The sequence below is a fragment of the Arvicola amphibius genome, chromosome 7, assembly GCF_903992535.2.
Source record: "Arvicola amphibius chromosome 7, mArvAmp1.2, whole genome shotgun sequence".
Taxonomy (NCBI): Eukaryota; Metazoa; Chordata; class Mammalia; order Rodentia; family Cricetidae; genus Arvicola; species Arvicola amphibius.
This window is the reverse complement of record NC_052053.1, coordinates 95,561,027-95,576,526: the sequence shown is the minus strand read 5'-3', so window position 1 is coordinate 95,576,526 and position 15,500 is coordinate 95,561,027. Positions and strand designations below refer to the sequence as shown.

General features: G+C 44.9%; 1 protein-coding gene across 9 annotated transcripts in view; it reads right to left on the bottom strand.

Moving 5' to 3' along the window:
* Positions 1-15,500, bottom strand: part of Dpf3 (double PHD fingers 3) — a 279,713-nt gene that overhangs the window by 142,449 nt on the left and 121,764 nt on the right. For 8 of the 9 annotated variants that reach the window (XM_038336423.1, XM_038336418.1, XM_038336425.1 and 5 more), the window contains one exon: positions 6,605-6,765. In XM_038336423.1, the coding sequence (XP_038192351.1) occupies positions 6,605-6,629 (25 nt within the window). In that variant the 5' untranslated portion in view covers positions 6,630-6,765. Of the gene's footprint in view, positions 1-6,604; positions 6,766-11,620; positions 11,714-12,365; positions 12,383-15,500 lie in introns of those variants that run through there. The other variant, XM_038336419.1, reaches the window with a different exon arrangement.

Here is a 15,500-nt window from a genome sequence, read left to right as displayed (position 1 = left end):
GCACACACACAAAAGATTTTCAGATTAGAGATGTTCAGTCTGTATCTAATAAAGCTGTTTAAGTTTTTATTTAATGAAAATGTAATCCCAAGGATTTCTGTTTCTAAACATAAAAATAGGTAAACTTTCTCCTATTCTTTTACCCATTTTTTAAGTGTACATAGTGCTTTGTCCATGTCTATGTGTATGAACCACATGTGTACAGTGTCCAAGGAGGCTGGAGGTAAGCACCAGATTCCCTGAGACTGGAGATGAAGGTGTCTGTTAATCTGTCAGGCCTCTGGAAGAGCTGCCAGTGTCCTCAACCTCTGAGCCCGTTCTCCAGCACCGTCATGTTCTTTTTATAAGTATAGCCAAATTCACTAGACACTGTCCATTCAACAAACAAGACAGAGCTAAAGTGACCATAGCAGACCAATGAGGGATACCGGGACCTGAGGGACATCTGTTTGGCTGAGCTCCTTGGGTATCACCTTTAAAGCAAGTTTCCTGTGCTGGGTCGTGGGAAAGCTGATAACCTGAAGGTATCGATAAATGCAGAACAACAAAAAAGTCCCAAGAAAATTCTGTCCTCTAATCAAAGACCAGAAAAGAAAGGCATAAGCTATTCATGAACCCAGAATATCTGGTGTGTTGACATCAGAGGGAGCCAGGGGAGAAGCTTGAACTCATGAGGAACCTTGGCTCCTACTCTCATGCTCTAGTAACAATACACACACACACACACACACGTACATACACACACACACACACGTACACACACACACACACACACACACACACACACACACGTACATACACACATTATCAGAAGAGCCTGCTTAAAACAAAATATCAGTAACATCTGGAGTCTCATAACGAAATAGCCAAAATGTTCAAGATTCAATCAGCTTAGTAAGGAAAGGCTAGATGACGCTAATGTTAGAATTACCTGACAAGGATTTTAAAGCAGCCATCATAAAAATGCTTTATCAATCGTGACCATGAAACAGAAAGTCTTAGAAAAGTAGATGGCCAACACAAAATGAACTCAGTGACATCTTTGCAGGTTCTCTGTCTCATGTTTGTCAAGGCTTGCTTTTTTAACCTCATAGTTCCTTTGGCTTCCAGTTTTGTGTTTTCATGGGATTCCCATAATGCGTGTGTGCAAACCTGTCTGTCTCTGCATCTATATATGTGTGTTCCTTGTGTTTTTCCTATTCCAGCTTGTTTGTTTTGTTTTCTCTTATTTTATTATTACCCTTTAGATGCATATTTGTTTTCTAACTAGAGACAGAAGGGTGAAGATTCAGTTGGGAGGGGATGTAGGAAAGGATCTCAGAGGAGTTGGGGGAGGGGAAACCAAAATCAAAATATATTGTATTAAAAAAAATATATTTTCAATAAGAGAAAAATACACAAAAATACAAGTAACCAAATAGAAAATTGAGAAGAAAGATAGTAATCAAAGAACCAAAAAATTCTCCATGGGTGAAGCTCATCAGGAGAAAATTCTAAGAAGCAGTAAATGAAAGATAAAATTGTAGAAGATATCTAATTAAGGAACTGAAAAGCAAAATAAATCGAGCCTAGGGGGCTGGAGAGGTGGCTCAGCAGTTAAGAGCACTCCTTGCTCTTCTAGAGGACCCGGATTTGATACCCAGCACCCACATGGCAGCTCACAACTGTTGTATTGCCAATCCCAGGGGATCCAACGCCCTCTTCTGGCATCTGCAGGCACTGCACACATGTGGGCAGAACACTCATACGTAATAAAGGTTTAAGTTTTTAAACAACAAATAGCGCCTAGGGAGCAAAAGATGTTGTGTTGTTAGAATCTCAAAAGGAAAGAAAATGGTGCTGCAAATAACGGCCAGCAATTTCTCAAAATTGGAGCGAAAAAAAAAAAACCTGTAAGTTCAGGAAGCCAAGTAAGCTTCAAATAAAATAAAGCTGAACCAATCCATCCCAAGACACATCAAAATTAAACTTTTGAAAACTAAAGGCAAAGGCTTGACAGTGGTATAAGACAGACCGGAAGATGGACCTTCTCCTAGCAGGGGAAGCCCACGTGACTGCCAGCAGTTTCCTCCTCAGAAACCATCTGGAGAAGTTACAAATTGTCCAAACGCTATTCATAAAGGACTATCAACTTGTCGCTTTATATCCATAAAAAAATATCCTTTGGGAATGAAGGAAAAATCAGCATGTTCTCTGATGAAGGAAACCTAAGAGTTATCACAGATCCTTAAGTAAATGTAATTTAAAAATTTTCAAGAACTCTAGGTTGTGCTTGATGATCTGATGTGGTCTTCAGTCGACAGGAAATGTTTAAGATAGCTATTTTATGAGTACCACCGTCTAACCAACTGAGCTATTTTATAACTGGAGACGGTGAGAGGATTTGACGAGAGAGAAGATTAGGTGCAGTTATAAAGGGGTTATATGAAAAAGATCTCTGTGGTGAGGAAATGGTTTCAGGTCTTGACTGTGGTGTTGGTTACCTGTGATAAAAAGGCAAGGTCTCCAGGGAACCCTGTGGGAGAGGAGGCAGTGTAAGAGCCAGAGGAGATGGAGGGCACCAGGAAAACAAGGCCCTCGAAATCAGTATGAGCAAAGCCCACGGGAACTCACAGAGACTGGAGCAGCAGAGGGCCTGCACAGGTCCTCACAGAGACTGGAGCAGCAGAGGGCCTGCACAGGTCCTCACGGAGACTGGAGCAGCAGAGGGCCTGCACAGGTCCTCAGCACTCAGGACTTCCAGGTTAGTGTTTTCATGGGGTTCCTGAGTGTGTGAACGGGCAGGCCTCTGATGCGTGTGCCTTCCCTGGAGCTCTCCCTTTTGTTGGTTTGTCTTGTCCAACGTCAATGTGACAGCGTTTGTTTTATTGTATACTATTTTGTTATATCTTTTGAAAGTGAATGAATAAATAAAAAACTTAGACACTGGAAAAGGTTAAAACGTAAACTGTCATTTTTACCTGCTGGGAGAAGGAAAACCAGTTTTCTCCAGCAGAGTGGCCCTGGGCAGATCAGCCACCCCAGGGAAGGCCTCACGTTCAGGAGCAGCTGACCAATAGATAATAAACTCCACAGTTTGTGTGTGTGTGTTTTTATTTGGTTACAATCTGGTGTTTTTTAATTTCCTTTTGGGTAGTATTTTATTTTATTTTTTTATTTATTTATATTTTTTTTTTTGGTTTTTCGAGACAGGGTTTCCCTGTAGTTTCTAGAGTCTGTCCTGGAACTAGCTCTTGTAGACCAGGCTGGCCTTGAACTCAGAGATCCACCTGCCTCTGCCTCCCCAGTGCTGGGATTAAAGGTGTGCGCCACCACCGCCCAGCCTTGTTTTTTTTTTGGGGGGGGGTTGGGGAATTTGTTGCCGTATTGGGGTTTTGCCTGTTTTCTGAGAAAGAATTTAAATTTGGGTGGGTAGGGAAGGGGAAAGCATCTGGAAGGACTTGGGGGAATGGAAGAATATGATCAAAATGTATTTGAATTTTAAAAATGATTTAAATTTTTAAAAAAATGGCAAGAGCTATTTACATGCATTTTACCAATATCAACTTGTGGTGTGTTATTACGGTAGGATCTTAGAGGACAGTGAATGAGAGTCAGAAAGGCATTCTCTGCACTATGCTTACGGTCTCCAGGAGCTATACAGTGACTCGAAATGAGAAGCTAATTTTAAGAAAAGAATTCTTTGGAGCCCCTGCACAGAGCAACCCCTAATAAGTAAAACCAAAATGAAACCTATAGATCCAACCGTATAGGAGACTTACTGTCACAACCAACACAGAGGTGACTTTAAGGCAGAGTGCTCTGACACCACAGCCTAAGGGGAACAAGACCTACAAAAAGCAAAAGGAAAAAAAAAAAACTTAAACCCTGTCCAGTAATCTTACTATGAATAGTCTTGTTGTTACTATGATGCTGTGTCTGTTGTGAGCGCTGTATGGGATAAAGCAAGAGTATCAGTATCATTAAATCCACGTGAGGGTATATGTGTATATGTGTTCTATGCATGCATGCATTTTTACACACATATGGGCATATGTGTAATATATGTTCATGCGTGCGTGCATTCACAGGGAGTGTGTGTGTATGTGTGTGTGTGTGCATGTGTATGTGTGTTGGATGTCTGATAAAGGGGAGATAGAATAAAAATAGTTAAGCACAAACTATTCAAAACTGAATTATCTAGGATAGTAGAATTGCACAGCATATTTCCCTTAAAAATATCATACTTTACAGGTGTGCTGCCTGAAAAGCCTGAGAAACAATGATAAACCTAGAAGCCGTGAATCGCATAGATGTTTGCTTCTAAAAATCTCCTACAAAAACAAGAACCCGGGGCTCCTAGGAGAAGCAGCTCCATCTGGTCCAAGGCAGGAAGTGCAGTAGGTGAGCCTGCATCCATTTGTCCTGATACTGGGATGGCAGGGAAACCATCAGAAGGGACTGAGGCTGTTCCCAAAGCCCTGCTGGCTGAAGGTGGGACCGTGTAACCATCAATCAGAATAACAACCGCAATGGATTAAAGTGCATCAAATGTGTTTAAGTCCGAGTTCATGATAGCACTTAAAATAACTGTATTGATCAGCTTCGGACAATACCAAGGAACCAACTCATTATTCTGAAACCTGGTAAATACAGGGGAAATGCCATTTATCTCATGTCAGCGCTACCTCACAATAACCAAAGCTTTCATGGGAGGATGTTTTTCTTTACAGAAGCTGTAGAGCTAATAAATGAAAAAACAACGATGGCCCCCAATCAAAGGCCACTTTTTTTTTGCTACTCTTAATGGATTAAGAATCTAGATGATTATCATGAAGGATGCTAACATGAATAAATGGAAGATAACCCAATTGTGTGAGCCTCCTGATGAAGGCACAAACTACCACTTTGAAATTACCCTTGCCAGGGAGGAGAGAGAGGGAGAGAGAGAGAGAGAGAGAGAGAGAGAGAGAGAGAGAGAGAGAGAGAGAGAGAGAGAGAGAGGAGTGTGCCTGGCTAAGTCTCTAGACCTAATTACCAACTCACAGGAGTGACACCACGGGGATGCAATCAGCAAATCTGAGCTCAGGGAAACCCGACAGTGCAAACAACCCAGTTTCTTCAACAAATAGCATATAAGGGAGAGAGTGTGTGTCAGAGAAAAGGCTGCAAGCTTCTGAGAGGCACATCCACCAGTTGCAACGTAGGAATCCTGTTTGGAGCCTGGCTCACGCTAGAGGCAGCGGGAGAAATGAACGCTGACTCTTTGATTTGATCATAATTGTGGGAAGGGTTTGATCTTCTCCTTTATCTTTTCAGACAGACTCTTGTCATGTGTCTCAGGTTGGCCTCAACTTGCAATCCTCTTGTCTCAGCTTCCTAAACACCGTGACTACAGGCATGTCCCACTGCATCCAACTGGCTTGACATTGTAAGTCCACAGTATTTATACATGAAATGATGCGTTGTCCCAGATCTACCTCAAAGTCACCCAGAGTCGGGGAGAAAGGTAACAGCTCAGTCAGAACGAAATGATTGGCCATAGGTGACTGCTGTCAAGCTCGGCCGTGAGGATTTCCATTTCCTCTGCCGTTATCCAAACTTTACACGAGTATGAAACCTTTCAAAACAAAATTTTGCTCAATATACTCATGCAGAGCCAGGTGTGGTGGTATATATCTGTAATCCCAGCACCTGAGAGGTAGAAGAAAGAGGACCAGGAAGCAGTCAAGATCACAGCAAATCCGGCTTGGCTCCATAGCAAGTTTGAAACCAGCCTAGGCTATGTGAGACCTACCGAATATGGGGGTGGGGGTCAGGGGGGAGGCAGAGGCTAGGCTCAGCCAGTCACGTGCTTACCACAAAAGCACAGATCTGAGTTCAATCCTCAGAGCCCATGTAAATGCACACACCCTGGCTAGCTAGCCGAGCTGAATCGGCAAACTCTGGATAAAAGCGAGAGATCCTACCTCAAAAAAGATGGTGAAGAGCACCTATTTAAGGAAGATGCTTGCATGCACGCACGCACACACACACACACATACACACACACACACACACACAGGAACAGTTATATGTATGTATATATATATATATATATACATATGCATACAATTAAATTTTAAAATAACTAAGACCACAGAAACCAGCATTTCTAGAGCTAGCTGTCCCCCTATTCTACACCAGTGGGGTTTATTCAATTCTAAGAAGCCTAGATTAAAATCCTGGTCATGACAGCAATAACATCGAGCATTTTAGAGCATGTACATATTGAGTTGTTTATAGATAGTGTCATTTAATCCCGATAAACTCTGGGTAGTAAATACTGAGATTATCCACACTTCGCAGATGACAAGCCTCAGGGACAGAGTTCTCATGACAAAACTAAGCCTTATTCCCACAACTAAGCTCATACGCAGATTTTTAGTCAACACCCAAGGGTAAAACATGAAGACCACTTACACTGGATTGCTTTAAGATAAATAAATACATCCCATCATCCTTGTCTGGTCCCTTGGAGAAAGGACTATCTGAACCCCAACCCACCCAGCTGTGTGGACTCCCAGACTCTTTCCTCCAAACTGGAGCCCTGGTGCATGCTGGGTCCAGCAGAGGCATGGCTCACCTGGGCCTCGGTGCCTCTTCTCCATCCAGATGTAGCAATTGTTCTGGGCCACCCCAGTCTGTGAGTCCAGGAAGGGGAGGCGCACACTCCGCTCTGCACACAGTCGTGAGTTGTAGCTCCGGCAATGCTCAATGGCCTCCTTGTAGAACTGGTCCCCAAGGCTACGGGAGGCAAGAAAGAAAGGAAGTGAGACCAGAGGGCATAGAAACACAACCAGAGGGAAGCGGTCCCCTACCCTCTTCCCAGGAAGAAGCTGCATTAATGGTAACTAAGTTGGTGAGCACCAGGAGCCCAATTTGTCATCAAATCTCTACCAGATTCTACTTCCTGTCCCAAATCTACCAAATCACTTAGAAAAATCCTTTAAAATAAACCCAAAGAACAAACGCCATCAGTAAAGGTGACCAGCTGAGACATGACCACCCCTGGAGGTGGTTCAGTAACAATGTTCTGCAGAGGACTTAGAGAGCATCCAGATCCAGAGCCCTCTCTCTGAGCACCCCTACACTTTACTCTCAGAAGTCGCCAAAACCCACCCATGTTCCTATTGTGACAGAAGAGTATTTAGGATAAATCAAGACTACAAGGGCAGAGCAGACATCCTGTGGAGGCTCAGCCTTTCGTTGTAAGAAGCATTTGAGTAAGGACACCATGAAAATGCACCCACAGTTAAAGACAAAGAACTTTCTCTGGGCCAGGTGTAGAGTTGCATGCTTTTAATCCCAGCACTGGGAAGGCGAAGGCAAGGGGACCTCTGTGACTTTGAGGCCAACCTAGTCTACAAAGTGAGTTCCAGGACAGGCAGAACTGTTACACAAAGAAACCCTGTCTCAATAAAACAACAACAACAACAACAACAAAACCAAACAAAAAGAAAAAGAACTTTCTCTGATCAAAAGCAAACAAGAGAAGTATTTAAAGTAAGGTCTGACAGTCCCCCAACCCCTTGGGAATTGCTGAGGGATGCTACAGAAGGGGAAGTCACTGTCCCCAGTTGTGCAACCACCAAAGGGAGCCCACTAGGCTCGGGTGCATAGTCCCAACCCCTGGTCACACAACCCTCCCTAAACACAGTAAGACACAAAACAAAACAAAACAAAACAAAACAAGGACAAGATTGTGAGACAGGGACTCGTCTGTAAGAGGCATGGTTGATGAAGGTGGAAGTGCTGTAAGAGAGGTAGGGGCAGTCAGCAGAATGCATTATGTGTATAAAAATTCCAAAGACTAATTTTAATTAATAAAAATTAAAATAGTGAGGCTGGAGAAAAGGTTCAACTGTTAAGAGCAGTCACTGCTCTTCCAGGGAACCTGGGATTGGTTCCTAGCACCCAGGTCAGACAGCTTACACCCACCTATAACTCAAGCTCCAGGGGATTTAATGTCCTTTTCTGACCTCCATGCAGGCACATGTATGTAGCATTTATACACAAACATACACACACACATGTGTTTTTTAGTTAGGACAAAATTAATAACAGTTGAACTCAAAGCAATTCAATGCCCAGAGTTGAAGACACAAATATAAAGCCATCCTGGTTTGCAGGGTGGTAACCCAATATAAACAGAGTCAATTTGATGCCTGTGAATCAAGTATTTCATATAATTTGGATCTTTTGAGGCCAACATATTGCACTTAGCATATTACAGTATTCTAGATTCATCCAGGCTGTAATATATGTCAGAATGTCCTTTTGTTTCTGACTGTATTATATTGCATACTTTGCTTATCGGTTCATCAGCCAGTGGATACCTGGATTGCTTTCATGCTCTAATCACTGTGAATGTAATAACTATACTCTCTGTAGAAAATATGTCACAATACCCTGTGGACATAGGGGTATAAATATCAAGCCTCTACTTTCAATTATTTAGAGTTCAGTCTCAAGAGTGGATTTGATGGACCATGTGGAAACTCTGCTTTTATTTGTTTCTGTTTTTCTTTTTAAGAACTACCAGGGAGTGGGAACTGGGATTGGTATTTAAATGAAAAAAGATAGTTTGTTTTCTTTTTAAAAAAATGGGGGGAGAAGAAGGAGAAGGAGAAGGAAGGAGAAGGAGGAGGAGGAGGAGGAGGAGGAGGAGGAGGAGGAGGAGGAGGAGAAGAAGAAGAAGAAGAAGAAGAAGAAGAAGAAGAAGAAGAAGAAGAAGAAGAAGAAGAAGAAGAAGAAGAAGAAGAAGAAGAAGAAAAGAAAAAGAAATTTTTACAAAAAGGAAAAGAGGGAAAAGAAAGTGCCCTATAGACTTGCCTACAGGCGAACCTGACGGAGACAGTTTCTCAACTGACACACTCTTTCCAGATGACTCTAACTTGTTCCAAGCTTGCAAAAATGTAGCCAGCATAGTATATAAAGTGCTTTAATATTTTGTGAATTAATTTCCTTTTGACAATGTCACTGTATTTTACTCTGTTGGGAAGGGACTTGGGTGGCCTCGTTTTGCAAATGCTTAGCACTTGAAGCAATGGATTATATAAACTTTATGGAATTTTGTGCCCTAGGTTAAAAATATTGGCACTTTTGAGTTTATCAGCTTTCTAAGTGAATTATGGCTCCTTGTTCCATAATTACAGAACAGAGATAGCCTCCCGTGTAGGGGAATTTCTGTTTCTTTTTCTACAGAGACTCTTCCACCATGGAGCTTGTGTTATTGTTAAGTGGAATGTTTCTGAAGAAGGGCTTAAAAACCAAAGGTGCTCTTACTCAACTGCATCCCTACAGAAAGTGAGAAAGATTCCCTTGCGCTCTGCAGCAGCTGCTACAAGAAAGAATTAGTTTTCTTTATGATTTTGTTGGTGTGTTCTCAAACTTTTTTCTTTCTCACTTCATTTGGATAAGCTATGATAAATTTAACCAGACATCTTAATAAAAAAAAATCAAATCAGGAAAAAAAAGAACTACCATACTGTTTCTCACAGTGGCTCAGCCATTTCACAGGACCAGCAACAATGCACAGGGTTCTAATCCCAGCCCATTCCACTACTGCTTGCTAGACAGCAAGGTTTTAAGCAGCCTTGCCTGTTCTTTTTCTAAGTCAATGGGTCAGATTCTACTAAAGATCTTTTACTTCTATTCTGGTTGTTATTATTATCATCATCATCATCACTACTAATGTGGAAGTGTGGGGGCAGGGAACATGTGTGAAGGGCAGAGGACAACTTGGCAGACACAGTTCTCTCCTTCCATCAAGGATGGAGCTGAGGTCCTAAGGCTTGCTCCGCAAGCACCTTTCACCCCCAACTCATCCCACCAGCCTCCTACCAAAGGATTCAAAACAAACATCTTACAGTTGGAAAATACAGTCATGGAAGGTTCATCTGTAATTTAATTGTTGACAAGCCTCTGAGAAACAAACAATAAATCCCCACCCCACCCCACCCTCACTCCCCTCCCATCCCCCACTCCCTCTCTTCACCTCTGAAGATTCCCCACATTCACACGGAAGGGTTAGCACACACAGAAGGTATTCCAGCAATAACAAAACCAAGCTACCATCAAATCCTAATAACCACACAGCAGGAAATGAACTGGGGAGGGGAGCAGAAAGCCCATTAAAATGCTATAAAATGGAACGGCACATAATCTGATGTAATCAAAGATACTAACAAGGACCAGGAGATTGATCAAAAATGAGGAACGCTTTCGACAAAGTATTTGCCTGTGTCGCACCAGCTTGAATAGTTCCCCCTGCTAAGGCAATGTGTCTCAGAGGAATGGAACCATTTGCAGGCAGTTTAAGCCATGTGGGATGATACAGCCTGCCCAGGGTCTCCAGCGGTGACCACCCATGCCACGTTGATGGGAACTGCTCAGAGTACCACAAGGAGAGGGTTCCATAGTCTGCTGTTTGTTTCAGATAGTATCTTACCACGTAGCCCGTGTTCCTGCCTCAGCCTCCCCAGGGCCAATGTGATGGGTGGGAGTACCACCATCCATCCAGGCTCATCCCATGACCTTTTCTTTAAAAAATGTTAACTAGTTCAACCTGAGAAATTCTGGTTAAGGGAGGGGAAAACATAAAATTATAAACTGAGTCCAAAAGAAAGGGGGAGTGGGTAGGGTAAAATTCATCTTCTAGAACAGGATTTCTTTCTTCCAGATAGACCTCTGGAAGCCTATACCAGAGAAATCCACAGAAAGATTTCAAGGCAAATTTCCCTGCCATGCTCCTCGCTTCCAACAGCTTTGGCCCATGTAAGAGGAACAAGAAAATGGACTTACTCAGAATGAACAGTGAAGTCCAACATCTGTGCTTCATACCGAATGGAGGAGAAAGCCAAACAAAGCTGGGACACAGTGAGAAGGGAGCTGCTCTCTGAATACAGTGTCAGTACTCACAGGTGTGCTGGGGGAAATGTGGATTCTCAGAAGTGTAAACTTCGTGTGAATGAAGCATCTTATAAATATTAAATACCAGAGTTCTCGCCTTCCACCTTGACATGGGTTCCAGGGATTGAACTCAGGTCGCTGGACTTGCTCAGCAAGTGCCTCTAACCCACTGTGCAAAGTGACATCCCACAGCCTCTAGACCATCATCTGTCTCCAGGGAAGATGTTCCCTTTAAACAGACTGGGTGCTGGCAGTACTTGAAAACAAAAGTTAAAAGCCATTCTTGAAGATATGGGCGGAGAAAAAAAAGATTTCAACCTCCTGGATAAATGTAAGCAGCACTTCTCCAAAAGTTAATTAGCCAAAATCTTCACGGCGCTTTCTACACGCTCTAAAAGAAAATCGATGGCCAGGTCTCCCAAACCCATGGAAAGCAATTTAAACAGAAGAGAAGACAAATGTCCTTTCCAATATGGCATTTAAAAATAAATAAATAAATAAAGTCCCACAAGGAAAGGATCCCACGGGTGACATTTGCATTAAAGCCACAGGGGACAGAAAGGGCCAGGACGGGCAGGCAGCATATGACTCATTCTATGGAGTTGTGACCAGCGTGCCCCAGGCTGGAGCAGGCATGGACCAAGCTCAGCCATCACCTGTCTGCACCAGACCATGGGGGCTAGATTACCAGTTCATGATTGATGTCTTGAGCTGGAGGAAGCTGGCACCAGGCAGGTTAGACTGATGTCCTCATCAAGAACTGACCCCAGGTCACTAAAGGCTGCAATCAGAAATAAGAAGTAGTTGCTGGGCTCTGAAAAGCCTTCCCGGTCTGGAACACCAGCCGCCTGGTTCTAGCGGACATTGGAAGGAGTGAGAGATCTCTTTATGGTCCCAAACAGACAGAGGGGTCCAGTCTAGCTCTGAGAACTAGATGTTCCTCTCCAGAGAATTCCAAGAACCTTTCTGGAGCGTGTCTGTGGGAAGAGGGATTCCAGGGCCTGAAGGGCCTTCTGCTCCTCTTCCGACCTCCTATTCTAGAAAACGTGTCCGCTGGCTCAACTTCCTGTCTCCTACCTTGAGATAAGGCTCAGGTTCAGCCCTCCAATCAGACACTGTCCTTATCGTCCCACAAATTCTATGCTCATAACTAAGGACATGAGTCACACCATACTTCAAAATACGTCCCCATCCGGATAGGATGGAACATGCCATGCCTACAGTCCCAGTATCTGTGAAGTGGAAGCAAAGGGATTGCAAGTTCAAGGCCATCCTGGACTATAGAACCAGTCTCTGTCTCCAGCAGGGGCAGAGGGAGTGTTCAAAAAAAAATCCCTCATCTTCTGCCAAGAGCCTCTTCCCTCCCCAGCTTTCATTCTTCTGGGAGGGGGAGCAAAGAGGGGTCACTGCCCCCCACCCACAGAGCAACTGACCCAAGGTCCCTCCTTTACCCCCACTCCATCTGGCACTGAGTTCTGTCGCTTTCCAGAGTTCCTGTCTAGTCACTCATAATATGTGGCCACAAGTCCCCTGTTGCTGTTACAACAGGACCTTGGCCTATTATTTGTGCCTGTAAACAAGAGATAAGCAGCGCTGGCCAGTGACATTTCTGATCCCTTCTTCCCTCCCACCGCCACCCTCTGCAGTGCCCCTGCCTGACAGCCTAGCACCCAGGCGCCCACAGTCCCCAGTCACCCAAAGACACACATTAAAACCATCTCCGGAGCGTTAACGGCCGGCTCTTTGCATTTCAGCATGTGTAATGGGGGCACCGAAAGCTCAGTTCCCACTCAGCTTTGAATAAACCCTCACAAGCTAGCTACAGGTAGGGGTTTTTTGACAAGGTGAAGGAACCATTTTACTTCCCTTGATGTGGTACTGTTCTTAGAGTGGCCCTTGAAAGAAAAGCCAGCTTAGTGATAGACTGAATGGTGCCACCCCGTATGAAAAAAGAAAAAAAAAGCTGGTGTCCTGACTCCCAGATTGATAGCATTTGGAGATGGAGCCTTTAGAGGTAATTAGGCTGTGAGGGCAGAGTCTTCACAATGGGATGCAGATTAAGGGAAGACTAAACAGAAGGGGGTAAAGGGGATAGTTTAGCCCTGGGAAAGACTTGCCTTACAAACTCAAAGACCTGAGTTCAATCCCCAGAACCCACATAAATAATACTGGGCATGTGGGTTTGGGGAGCGCACACACTTCTAATCCCAGCGCTCTAATCCCAAGTGGAGGCAAGAGAGGACCAGAAATTCAAAGTCATCCTCAGCCACAGGGCAAGTCTGAGGCTAGCCTGGGGTACATAAGAGCCCATCTCAAAATATGAAGAATTAAATATATTAGTCCCCATATACTCACATCTGAGGACACAACAAGAAGGCAGCCATATGTAATAAACCAGGAAAAGAGCCATTAAAAGGAATTTAACTTTGCTGGCATCGTAATCTTGAATTTGCAACCCAAAGAACTGAGAAATGAGTGTTTCGTTACAACAACCAGAACTAGTGAATGGTGTTTCCACAGGGAAGGCTACTGAGATGCGAAAGACTCCAAAACCCTTTCTCCTGGCTCTCATTTTCTTACACCCCAAACAATGCTATTACTGTATCAGCTTAGACCCAGTTCCATGGTTATGTTAACATGTGTCTTCCCTCCTGGAAGGTGACCCCAGAAGAGAACATCCACAGTGCCACAGCCTACCCACTCAGGTTGGGTACCCAACAGCTCCCAGGACACATCTGCTCCAGTGTGAAGGAAGGGACCTGAGTTGGGTAGGCCAGCAGCCCCCAAATCCTGGATTTCCATGTGAGTCCCTCCCAGCACCCGGCACAGAATCTAGTACCCAGTTGGAAGTTGTGCTGTGTTGCGCTTGACCACCCAGGTGCCACTGGCATGGGGGAGGCACGGGGGAGGCCAGAGCTCAGGTACTACTTCAAGGCCTGTCTGCTTGCCACTTTGCACTTGCAAACATGAGAACGTCCATGGTCCCCGCCTCTCCCATCCGCGCTCATCCCCCAGCGCCTGACTTATTGCCACCATCTCTCCCTATCCACACCGGAGCTCTTTTCTCACCCACGCTGGCAGAAAGAAATCATGCGCCCAGTGCGGGATGGCGCCTTTAATCCCAGCACTTGGGAGGCAAAGGCAGGCGGATCTCAGTGAGTTTGAGGCAAGCCTGGCAAAAAGAAATCTCCCTCAAAGCTTCCTTTAGCCTTTTCCTCCTTGGTACCGATCTCAGAGTAGCGCCGATTGATGTTCCAATGCTTCTGCCGGGCTGTGGAGGCTCTGAGAGAGCAGGCGTAGGACAGGCTGGTTATCAGGCGGGACTGATCAGCCCCACCACGCTCCAGCTCCCCAGCCCCGTGCCTCACTCTGACCACTGGTCTGTAGGCCTATGGAAGGACTTGATAAACTGGAATCCAGGACACACCGGCAGGGATGCCTACAATCCAGTCTTTCCTTTCTCCTCCCCTTGAAAAGCAATCCATTTCCTGCCACTTTGTGGCAATCATGCTGCCTGAGCCGGCCAGTCCTCTACGTGTGACATCCGGCCACAGAACCTTCACTATGACAGTGACTTTGAGGCTGTCAGAAATCCACTCAAATTTCTGACCCCAAGGTAAACCTCGAGCATTAGAGAGCAAAGTGGCTGGAGCATGATGGTTCAGCCGTGCTCCAGAGCCTTCTCTAAATACCAGAGGCCACACTGGACTCATCTGTTGCTCTATCCCAAAGCCGAGGACAGACAGTCTACACGCCGAGTTGATAGATGAGTAAGTGCATAAGTAGAAGAATCAATCAATCAAAGTTAATCTTCATCTTATGATTTCCTACACAGAAGTAGGCAGCCTTGTTTTTGTGCCCAACAAAATACTCACATCCTTCCACCCACAGTTTGGACAATCTGAATCGGCTCAAGCCTGCCTGAAATCCTGCCTTCTCTAGGATAGCTCCCAGGTTATCCTGCCCAAAACGCTCACCCTCCACCTCCATCCGTCTACCTCACTGTTTTCATTAAAATGTTGCTGGTCTGGAATCCTAGCCTGTGGCATGGTGCTGCCCCCATTCAGGAAAAATCCTCTCTCCTTTATGGACCTAATCTAGATAACCCTTCACGGATGTGCCTAGACGCTTGCCTTCTAGGCAGTTCTAGATCCTGTCAAGTGGACCGTCGGCGTTCATCATTAGAACCCCCTTCTCCACGCCTCAGAAGCCGGCTGACCACTATGTAGACGACATCGCACCTGCCCCAGGAGACATAGATCATCCCCACCTGTCCTGAAATGTCCCTCCGTGCCGGGAACAGCATCACATCACCCTGCTCTCAGAAAACATGGTCTAGGCAGTGGTTTTCAGACTGGAGTTGGGCTGGGAGGTTGGTTCTGGTGCTGAATCTGGGGGAACGGAATGTGACCCACACACCCGCCCACTCCTCACCCCCAGGCACTCAATGCTGAAAGGTGCACCCCGTTGTCTAAAAGAAGAGCAGAGACTCTCTGGCCACTGTATTTTGAAGGCAGAGCTGAGAAGCTCCAGTGACCAACTCTAACTCAGCTGGCTTGATTCTCAAC